Source organism: Vicia villosa, linkage group LG1, assembly GCF_029867415.1.
Source record: "Vicia villosa cultivar HV-30 ecotype Madison, WI linkage group LG1, Vvil1.0, whole genome shotgun sequence".
In the NCBI taxonomy this organism is placed as follows: domain Eukaryota; kingdom Viridiplantae; phylum Streptophyta; class Magnoliopsida; order Fabales; family Fabaceae; genus Vicia; species Vicia villosa.
The window spans coordinates 66,910,512-66,922,679 of record NC_081180.1 but is presented as its reverse complement, the minus strand read 5'-3'; the positions used below and the strand labels follow the sequence as shown (position 1 = coordinate 66,922,679).

The 12,168-nt window shown below is 29.4% G+C and overlaps 1 protein-coding gene across 5 annotated transcripts; it reads left to right on the top strand.

Moving 5' to 3' along the window:
• The first annotated feature begins 813 nt into the window (after window positions 1–813).
• LOC131640335 (lipid phosphate phosphatase epsilon 1, chloroplastic-like) lies at window positions 814–6,052 on the top strand. Of its 5 annotated transcripts, none has more exons than XM_058910756.1 (6): window positions 814–1,028; window positions 2,492–2,577; window positions 3,479–3,689; window positions 4,837–5,059; window positions 5,407–5,480; window positions 5,676–6,052. In XM_058910756.1, the coding sequence occupies exons 3-6, from the start codon at window positions 3,543–3,545 to the stop codon at window positions 5,904–5,906; spliced, it is 675 nt and encodes a 224-aa protein (XP_058766739.1). In that variant the 5' UTR covers window positions 814–1,028; window positions 2,492–2,577; window positions 3,479–3,542; the 3' UTR covers window positions 5,907–6,052. The 5 variants fall into 5 exon arrangements, with proteins under 5 accessions (XP_058766739.1, XP_058766727.1, XP_058766736.1 ...); XM_058910744.1 differs by having other exon boundaries at window positions 3,336–3,689; XM_058910753.1 differs by having other exon boundaries at window positions 2,405–2,577; window positions 3,336–3,689.
• The last annotated feature ends 6,116 nt before the right edge of the window (window positions 6,053–12,168 follow it).

The following is a 12,168-nucleotide window of genomic DNA, read 5'->3' as shown; positions in this document are numbered from 1 at the left end:
CCCAATTGACAAAGGTTTAATCCGTGTCAAGCCCACTCTACTCGACTCAAATATAAAAACAGTTCAACGATGAGAAGGTACACAATCTCTGATCTTGAATTTCACTATGCTCATATTGAATCTTGAACTGACTTGTGCGTTAGAGTGCTAACCATGCAAGTTCACCCCGTGCCGTCGTAACGGAGATCAGAGCCATTGTTTAAGATCAACAATTATCTATCTCTTTTCATATCTGGTTCCTTTGTGGAGCTATCACATCATCTCTGGTTCCTGAACGAAACACACACATATATAATCGATTTGATTCTTAAACTTAATGAGTCGAACTATACGTAATTTATATTCAACTCATTTAGTTAAAAAACTTAGTTTTAACTCATATTCAGCTCATTTAATTTATATATCAAGTTCAACGATTTAATTGTCAAATCGAATTTCTAATAATATTAGAGTTGATTCGATTCATTGCAAATTTACTTCCAATAAAAAATAAATATTTTATTTTATTTTCTACTTACTGTTATTCCTGTAATATACTCCCTTCGTCCCACAATGAGTGACTCATTTGGAATAAAATGATGTCTCAAAATGAATGACCCATTTCAATTTCCAATACACTTTTTCCAATTCTATCCTTTAATTATTAAAAAGTTCACCATTCCCGATACATGATAAGGGTACTATGGTAAAATCAATATTATCTCTCTTACTTTTTTACACATTTCTTAATCTGTGTGAAATGGTGTGCTGGGTCACTCATTGTAGGACGGAGAGAGTATTTTTTTCTCCCATGAGTTTCCTTTGGTTTTATTTTCTTTCCTCATCGAGACACAATTCAACGGTCTATATTGTGAGATACGATACGATACCAGGTTTGTGTGCATGAATATGCCACCGTCCTCAATTCAACTATCACCAGATAATACATTGGATAACGCCACATAACCACCACAATTTCTTTTCTTCAATCACTTCCAAAACCCTACCTCCACCGTGCCTTCCGTCGTGCCTTGGTCACGGCTGAACAGGTAACTTACCTAACATTCATTTTCATTTTCATTGCTGTTGTTGTTGTTGAAATTTCTTTGTTTCCCCTTTATGCTGTGAGCCTGTGATTTTTTGTCTTTGCTGATTTTGGAAGTTGGTGGATATGAATCCTGTAATTGTAATTGTAATTGCCTCCTTTTGAATTTTGAAATGGAGTTCGGTTTTCTTGTTTTTTGTATTCTTATGAAAAATTTTGTTGATGGATTTACTAATAATTGACTTCAATGTATGATGGATCCTCTTTGAGTTTCTGGTGCTGCGTTTATTTTGTTGTTTTCTTCGGGAGATTTCCATGTTATATTTTATATTTTGATAGGAAAATATTTGTTATTAGTAGTTAGTAAGTAGGGGTTATGCTAGTTTATATATGATATGAACATTGTGATCTAGATACAAATGCCGTGCAACAATCTGTTGCTATAATATGGAGATGACTACAGGGACACTGCTTGAATTTGAGCTGTGCTAGAATTCCTGTAACTGTTCCTACTAATGATTTCAACCTGTAGGGTGGTTTGCACGTGATGTCGCCTTTGAAACTATACTCCCCGATTAGGCTATAGTACAAAACTCATTTAGGCTAATTGAAGCAGTGTACCTGCAGTCGGAAACAAATCACTCTAATTTATTGCAATTATCTAAAGTTTAAAATGTGAGATAAGCTAGATTGACGAGGTAGGTGCATTATACATATGAACTGTTTTTGGAATAAGTGATGTGGATCCTGTTAGATGGCTAAGATCAAAATGGAGTGCCTATTGATATGTAGCTCTGGTCCTTCTAACTTTCCTGTAGTATTCTTTATCTTTAAGAAATTGTGCCAGGAGATGTCTACATACAGTCTGTGTGATTTAGAGCTCATTATAAAAGATACAGCCTCGATATTCATCCTGAGATTTGCAGCTAATGAATTTCTAGGTTACCTATTAGTTTTATACTTCTACTTGTTACCATTTTTTGCATTGGGTTTGGACATAGAAGGAGAGTTATAAAAGAGGTAGTGTAGTGCTGTAGAACTCATGCTTTTTCATCATCTAAGGAACCTATTTCTTTCTATTGTGGCAAAAAAAAGAAATTTCTGTTCAGATTTTTGAAAATGCTATTGCCCATTTGTCTATTATTTGATATTCTCTTTTCTTTTGGTAGAGTTTCCGTGTTTTTTATCTTTGGTCTTCCTTCTATCATATTAAACTTGAATAATCCCATAAAAATTGATATCATGACACAGGAGCATGTTTAATGGTTGATACGTATGACTAAAAATATGTATATCAAGCCTTGTAAATGAATAACTCGTATTACCACCTTTAGTATTTCTACCACTGAATCTTGCCATGCTTTTGATTTGATTGTATAGTCATCTTAGTGGGCTTGTTTATTTGAGCTTTGCACACTACATACAATCACCAACTATGGAATGGATATTAATTATAGTATTATACAGTTACTCAAAACGAAGGTTCAATTTGATGAAACTAATTCTTGGTCTTGGACAAGCAAAGAGAGTTTGTGAAGCTAGCAAGCACATAGGTGAGTCTGAGTGTGAACTAGTTTTTTGTGAAACTTTTGAGCTTGTTGATTGTGTTGTGCTGATCTTGTACTTGCAATTTGCTTTACTTCATCATTGGCACCTCTCTCTTCTTGTACTGATTGGTTTGGCCTGGTTTGTTGTTAATTTGAGAATATCCCAGATACAATCAGAATGTAACACTCCCTCCATTTTTTATTATAGATCACTTTGGGAAATAAATTTATACCAAATTATAACTAGTTTTACAATAGCAATGAATCATTAATTTATTTTTCCTATTATATTCTTAAGTATTTATTATTCTCTCTCCTTTCAATTCTTTAAATTTATCATTCCTATACAATTAATGAAAGACAATTTTGTAAAATTCTTCATAATCTCTCTTTTCCATACAACAACGATTACATTTCTTAATACGTGTAAAAATGTCAAAACGACTTATATTAAAATATGGAGGGAGTATTTTATTTAAAATATAAGTGGTTTGCCAACTTTTCTAAACAATTATTGCAATTAGTTCATTATTCACTTGGATCTTCTATGTATTCCTACAAGTTTATAAATCAAAGCCATTTGATTATTGTCTACTTCTTCATATTTTCTTGTTTAGATTCTTTTTTATTTGGTTTATGCATTATAGACTTGCATAGGTTCAATTGATGGTGATCATTTAACTCAAGTGCATGTGTTCCTGCTAAGAAACTAATTTTGTTCTTTTCAGCCTACAACTAACTGCTGTCTTTATTCATACATTTAGATTCTTTCAAGTTCAGACTATATGCTGCAATTATCATTCCACATGACAGCAACAGCCATTCTTTGCTATAATCCATCTAACAATTTTTTGAGGACAAATCAGCCTAAACAAAGATACTTGAAAAATAATTCATTTTCTCCCAGTTTATCTGCTTCAAGATCATTCACTTGTGGGTTTGCTCCTTTCAAACTCTTGGTGAAAAGGGCGATGGATGGATCTGTAAGAACTGCTTACAGAGATGGAAAGAGTGATGGACATATTGAAGTGCTTGAACAAGAAGCTTTTGTTGATAGGTCATCTGAAGTTCAGCCTAAGTTTTTGTTCCAAGAGGTGGAATCAACTCTTAACCGACTGGTTGGTAATCCATGACCTTCCCAAATTGGCACTCCATGTTAGTTTTTTTTGTTTCCTGCTCATTTTTTGTTTTGTATGAGTCTCTAGACTTTGATATGTGATTTTATTGAAGAAATAAATAGACTAGAAACTTTTTCTCCATTGAGAATCCAGAGATTCATCAATATTCATTGATGATATACTTATTGCAAAGGAAAGGAAACAAGAGGATTTAAAAACTTGGTTAACAATAATCATCCGGTATCCATTCTTAATAGCTTAAAGGCTTATTACTACCTTAAAGTATCCAAACTGATTGAACAAATAGAGTACATGACTACGATAACAAACTGATAAGGTTGCTATTTACCAAGCCTATATCCTATCATACAAATCTAAAGCCAACTCTAGTGCTTATGGATTTTGGAAGTAGCCTTTTTATTTTCTTCATATTAAGCTGACTGTAAAGTTATAGAAAATGAGCATATTCCACCAGTCATTGACTGCATACTGAATATCAGTTCGAGCTTTGAGAGCTCCTACTGAGTTTCCAGTTAGTGATATGTTGAAACCATGGTGCGGTAAAATTGTTGCTAATGTTCAGGGAGTGGTAAGACCTTGTTTCCTTCATGAAGCCGTTTTAAACAACAATGTTTATGAGAATGAGATCATTGCCTCCATGATCATTCTGTTTGCTTCAAAGTGCTGTCATTCAGTGAAGAAATATACAACAAAGAAAATCTTCCATAACACAACTCTACTTTGTCCTAGATAAACCATTTGGAACTAAAAAACCGTGTTCAATTTTTTTAACTGGCATTTAAGTTACTTTTATTTTTCGTCGTATGTTTAATATGTTATAAGTAATAATAATTTCAAAATTATCACCATGAATTTTAAAAGGGAACAAATGATTAAAACATGATTTTCTTATACCATTTTCTTCACTACTTGAAATAAGAATCAATGGAAAGTTAAGTTTATATTTTGTAATTGTAAAGGAAAACATATGAATTAAAAATGGGCAAACCATATATTGCCCATAGTTAAAACTGAAACTACAATAAAATATTTAAATGCCTGTCTTAAAGATCCGCCATTGTATTATATTAGGTGAACATTGAAGTGTTATTGTCTTTTTATTAACTAATGTTGCTGTTGTTTACAGAGCAAGTGGATAGTATCTGCCCTATTTGGTATTTTTGTTATTTGGAGGCATGATGAAGAAGCCCTGTGGTTTGCAGGGGGATCTGTTGTAAATGCAATGCTTTCTGTTTTACTCAAACAAATATTGAATCAGAAACGACCTTCAACTCTGAAATCTGACCCTGGGATGCCATCTTCACATTCTCAAGCCATCTTCTTTGCTGTCATGTTTACTATCTTGTCAAGTAATTTCTCCCACCTTTTATTTCCATTCAAATGATCAGTTAACAAGATAAACTGCCCCTGATCTGTGATAAGTTCATGTCTGTTCAAATGTACTCTATCTGTATCTCCTAGGCATGTTTGGAAGTTGAGAACTTTGGAGGGCCAAGTCCATATTTTGAAATTTATATGAGATTTTAAAATTTTATGAAATCATATTGGTTTGTTGTTTGTAATTGTAAATTATGTGAAGTGATTCTGAAGCACTTCTTAATATGTTCGATCTTGTATTGTTAACAATTGAAGTAGGTAGTTTGACCATCATAGAACTGATTGACTCAATTTGTATGTTTCTTTGATGGTTATGCAGGTATCGAATCATTTAGAATCACTGCATTCACCATTACTAGCAGTGGCCTGGTTTTGGCACTTGGTTCATATTTGGTGAGCATATGGACTTTCCAATTTAGTTGTATGGCATATCCTTTATTATCGTTTCATTGGCATGGTGTACCTTACTTTCTGTTTTTTTGTGTTATCCATAACATTGCTCCTTGTGCCAATGACTGTAGTTTTCAATTTGAAGTTTACTATCATGATGTTCAATGTGAGCTTCTGATGCTTATTCTATGTTTGCAGTCATACCTGCGAGTCTCGCAAAAGCTCCATACAGTGAGCCAAGTGGTTGTTGGAGCTGTTGTTGGATCCATTTTCTCTATCTTATGGTATTGGTTATGGAATACTTTGGTGCTAGATGCTTTTGCATCCTCTTTGTGGGTCAGAATCGTTGTTATTATAGGGTCTGCAGGATTTTGCTTGGGTTTTCTTTTACATGTGGTTCGACATTGGCTTAAAGACAATGAAATTTGATCAAAATGTGTTATAACACCAACATTGTACCCTACTGTAAATGTAAGGTCTGAGGCATTTTATTATGGATCATTGTAAAATTGAATTTTGACAAAAATATATTCTCATTAATTTAGACAAAAATTGCTTTACTTTTAATTTAATAATTTCACTTTTCATTTATGGTCCATGACAATGATAATAGTACTTTTGTAAAATTATTTTTCTGTTTTATTTAATTAATTAATTTTTTAATTTATGTGAATTGATTACTATACTAATTATTTTGGGATGGAAGAAATACATTTTAAATCTTATTTAATTTAATATTATTTAGACGTAATATAGATCCATTTTTATTCTGTTGTAACAGTTATTTACATGAATTTTTCTTTAAGAGATTGTGAGTAAAATTAAACTCCTTTTCCATTCAACTACTCAGTTCAATTTACTCAAATATTTGTCATATTGAATGACTGCAATATTTAAAAAATTAGACCGGAACAACTGAATTAATTAGGAATTAGATAATTCACTTGTTGATTTGATGTCGTTTTTAATGTAGAGTCACCTTTGAGCTGGGTTGAACTGCAGTTTAATTCAATCACTTATTTATTTTATCGTTCTTTATACTTTTTTTACGAATTTATTTTGTTTAATTCTCATCCAATTCAAATGTGGTTATGCAATGTAAAACATAACTTGGAGCTCTAGCTGATTTTTTAAAACATTACTCTCTGTTTCACAATAGATGTTTTTTTCCTATTTTTATATGTTTTAAATTATTTGTTAATTTAAATATTAATATAATATTTATTATTTATTTTTACTAACTTACCCTTATTTATTGTATTTTAATTCATGTATCTATTCCACTATTTAATATTAATAACGTTATTTTAGTAAATAATATTTCTTTTATCATTGAATTTTTCCATGATAAGACGGAGAGAGATTAGTTGATTGGATTTTTCCATAATAATGCTTTATATATAATTATTCTTGTATTTTATCTGTTTAATTATTTTTAATTTGAATGTTTTTTAATTATTCAATGATTGTATACAAAAAAATGTAAAAAAAAAAAAAATTATATACGTGAGTTTTAGTTAGATATTGATATATTTAGTGGGAATTAATTTAAAATTTTAATTTATTTTAAAAATAATAATTTTAAAAATTGACCTAACATTAAATAATATCATCAAGGTACCGATACTTAACTAAATTTAGACGTTTAACATGCCACGCTTTTTATTATGCGTGTCACCTCCCACATTTGTTTATTTCAAAATTACCCTTGAATAAATTAGTGGGGGTGAAGCATGAAATTTCCTGTAAAATTTTTGAAAATTTTGGTATATTTTTGTCAAAAAAAATTGTACTACCGGAAATTTGAAATATTTGAAATTTCCGGTACATATCGGAATTTTTAAATTTTCGGTAGTACAAAATTTTATTTCATTTTTGGCAAAAAAATACCGGAAATTTCGAAAAATTTCCAGTATATTTTTTAAATTTCTGGTAAAAACTCATGGAAATTTTTAAAAATCGGTATTTTTTTGAAATTTCCAGTACATCTCCAAATTTCCGGTAAAAACGTATATTTTTTAAAGTTAATGACTTTAAGCAAGGGTATAACGGTAAAAACGTATATTTTTATATAAATAACTTGTGTTGGAAATTTTAAGCGTGTTATGATTATGGCGCAGCGGTTGAAAACAAAAGCTTCTAATGTAGATGAGGGGAGTTCAACTCCTAGTTCAGCCATTTCTTATCTTTTATTTTTGTCTTTTTTTCTGCCAAACATACATGCCTTTTTGTTTTAAAAAGCTGCAATATTTTATGCATACATAATACAATTATTTATTTTTAATTTGATTTAAAAAACTGTACGTATACAACATACATACCTTTTTGTTTTAAAAAGCTGCAATATTTTATGCATACATAATACAATTATTTATTTTTAATTTGATTTAAAAAACTGCCATATGCATTTGTAATTTTTTTAATTTGTTTTAAAAAACTGCCATGCTTTTAATTTGTAATATATATATATATATATATATATATATATATATATATATATATATATATATATATATATATATATATATATATATATATATATATATATATATATATATATAAAAATTTGTATAAATTCTCTCACTATTTATTTATTTTTAAAATTTTACTGTTAATTACAACTAAATTAAAATATGATTATTTTTTATGTTAGTTATATAGATAAATGACTAATTTTGATGTTGTCGATATTATTTACAAGTTAAATAGATGGGGTCTTTTTCTAAAAAAAAATTATATTTTTTTATTAGGAATCCATTTTTATTTTTTGCCCTGGGCCTCCAAATTCTCAGGACCGGCCCTGTTGGCATGTTAAATCGTCCTTTAAAAGTGTCGGACTGTTCACTAAAAAAATTTTAAAAGATGATTATATCTAACTATAGAATCTTATAGTTAATATTTTATTCGTATTAAAGTATATCATACATTAAATTGATTTTCTTTGATATAATTTCATACACTCTTAAAACTTTATAAAAAATTACATGTTTGATTTAATCAATAAAAATTATTAATTTGTTGAATTAATAAAATTTAATATATAATATAAATAGTTATTGAATGTGTTACACATCAATCTCACCAAATTAGTTGATAATGTGTTACACATCTCTGAACAAGATGATTTAAGTCATGGAGGAGATCATATTAAGATAGAAAGATGAGCACTAACATCAAACAATACCTTTAAAGATTGTATATGAACACTTAAAAGTGAATGTCCAAGTAAGAGGTCATTCATACTGACCCCTTATAATAGAGAAATAATGAAAGTTTTATAGGTAAAACACACGTACATACAACATGCCTTCATGTTGACCCTCATGTTCTCTGAAGCTCCTTCGTGGCTGAAGTTGGCACATATCTCAGGTGCATTAAATCGTACCCTAAAGTGACATGGTGTGGTAGAGATGGTTTGTGAGCCCAAAACCTATTAGATGCACTTTATGGAGAGAGTTCTTCTATTGAAAGAGATTTTTTATATGCAACCACTCCAACAACTAACTTATGGCTAGAAGAAAGATGTCATGTGAGTTTGATAGTGTTTGTAGCCTTCGTGCCTTTTAAGTCGTTATTAATGCCTAGTGGTAGGATATAACTTATTTCTGTAGATTCTATTTGGGGGGCGTATGGCATCCAAGGTGTTGAGAAAGCCGCATGTAGATGGTTTTTTAGTTATGATCACAATAGATTTCTAAAATGCTTTCAATATGGTAGACCAATCGGAGCTACTGCATGAGGTAAAGGTCAGATGTCATCTATTTATTTAGAAAATTTCTTTACCCATCTCTCTATGGGGTCACCCCCAGCGAAAACTCCACTTTACCCCTGCTTCGGAAATGCATTTCCAAAATATTTTTTTTCTAAATTTTTCCAGATTTCGAAAGTGCATTTCTGAAAAAATTCTAAAAATTAGAATTTTGATTAATTCGGAGATGCATCTCGGAAAAAAAATCTAAAAATTATGAGTTATGAATAATAAATATGAGTAATAAGTCTAAAAAAATTTATGAGTTATGAATAATAAATATGAATAATAAATCTAAAAAAATTTGATATAATTTATGAGTAATGAATAATAATAATTATATATTTTGATATAATTTATGAGTTATGAATAATAATTATTATATATTTCTATTCTGATTCATATTTTAAAATTTAAAATAATTTTAATTAAAAAAACTAAAATAATTTCACTTATAAAATGAGTTATAATTTTTTATTTATATATTTATATATTTATATATTTATAATAATTATTATGTATTTACAAAAAAAATTAAAAAAATGAGTGTTTTAATTTATATATTTATATAATTTATATTTATAAAAATTATTATATATTTATATATTTATATATTTATATAATAATTATTATATATTAATTATAAATATATTTATATATTTATATAATAATTATAAAAATTAAAAAAATGAGTGTTTTAATTTATAATAATTATTATATATTTATATATTTCACTTACGAAATTAATAATTATTATTATATATTTATATATTTCTATTCTGATTCATAATTAAAAATGAGTTATAATTTTTTATTTAGTTTAGAAAAATTAAAAAAAGATTTTGTCTTAATTTTATTCAATGAATAAATTTTATATTTAATTCTATATAATTCAAAATTTACTTATGGAATTAAAATGTTTTTGATTTATATAAGTTAAAAATAATTTTAAACTTTAAAATTGTTTAGGAAATTTTGATTCACCTTGATTTTATTGATTCACCTTCATTTTATTGATTCACCTTGATTTTATACCTATTAATTGTATTGATTCACCTTGATTTTAATTTTTTAATAATTATTGAATTCTTTCGGAAGTGTATATCCGAAATATTCCAAGACCAATTTGGTCTTGAAATATTTCGGATATGCATCTCCGAAGACACCCCCTCCCAAAAAAAAAGGTGTTTTCGGAAATGCATCTCCGAAAACCCAAAAAAGGGGTGTTTTCGGAAATGCATCTCCGAAAACACTTTTTTTTCGTGTTTTCGGGGGTGCATTTTCGAAATAAGACAAATTTTGAAAAAAAAAGCGTTTCGGAAATGTATTTCCGAAGTGAGGGTATTTTGAGTTTTTCACCAGAGGTGGCCAAGAAAAGAGGGAGGTAGGGAAAGAAATTTCCTTTATTTATGGGTTGAATTTCATTATGGTTAGGCATAGAGGATGTGGGTAAAACGTTTGACATCATCCAAGAGATGAGTCCATGATTAGGTCTCAAAATGAATATTTGTAAGACTAGAACATTTTGGCCTTTGTGTGATGGTAGTAAACATTGTGAGGTTATTTGCTTCAAATATTTGGAGACAAGTGTTATGGATGAAATTGCTTATAAGAGCTGTTAGTTGAGATAGATGTTTTATTAAGGGGTTATCCGCGAAGAGAGTTGTCAAGATTATTGAGTTAATGCATCTTAAGCAGGTAAGAGATCTATATGGTGAACTTTTCTACTTCGACCTTGCATGAATATCGCCAAACTATTTTTTGTCTAAAGTCATGTCATTCAATTCACATAGAGGAGTCAACTATTTGGTTTGATAAAGAGTTGTGACGAGAGGTCTAAAACCTTGTGGTTGGTAGATGTTCTTTCTTCGGGGACCTTCAATGAAGGATGACTTCTTTAGCTATTAGGATTGAGGAGTTGGGTTTATACTCAGGAGTAAAATTTGCCTCCCACGCTTTTGTGAATTCTATGGCTCAATCTTAGGGGTTGCAAGATTATATATTAAGTGAGTAAGAAATGTGGTATGAGCTATGATTTTGACAGACCTTTGGATGATTTTAGTGGTATGATTCTAGGTTTTAACCTTAGAAGTTTTACAAGTAAGGACATCGCCTCATGTAAAATCCAACATATTTTGTAGAGTTTTTTTTTTAGTAAAAGTGTTTAGGATATGAAAGTAAAGTTTGAGATGATCACAAGACAGAAAATATTTGTTGGGTGTTTAGAAGCAACACATACTCGGGATTTCTTTTAACTATTCTTATTGATGGGTTAAGTCACCATATATCACCAGTAGAGTAAGTTCATTCCTTAGGTATCACCTCATGATTCTATTATTTCATGTTGACGAGGCTTATCACATTTGTCGTAAGACGTGTCTGGATATCTTTAGGGAACACACAAATCATTAGGAGCTTACTTGCTTCAAATATTGACATGACTTTTGTTAGGGATGTTCTTTTTTATATATTTAAGATGACATAAGTATATGTGAAAAAAAGAGACACGTGTAATTTTCTTGACTGACTCAAAGGAGGAAATATCGACAATTAGGCCAACAAATATGAGATTGAGGTATATTATGGGACAAACATCCTTCAAAGTCCCTTCAATCAAACTGGCCAGAAATCATGTTATGACAATCGACATGTTTTTATATATCATTTTTATTTGACACTTTTAATTTCCTAACATCACTTGCAATAAATATTTTATTAAAAAAAATCAAAAGATCATGCATAAGAATAATGTTGTGTCTCATAAATCTATTGATGAAATTTTTAAGAGTATTGATTTTAATATTAAAAAAGATTAGCTGCAAAACTTGTTATTTTGTTATTCTCTTGCATCAGTTCCTGTATAATTAAATAATTAATCACTTTTAAGATATTTATTGATCTACACAACATACACACGCATATATACATTGATCCAAAGTCATC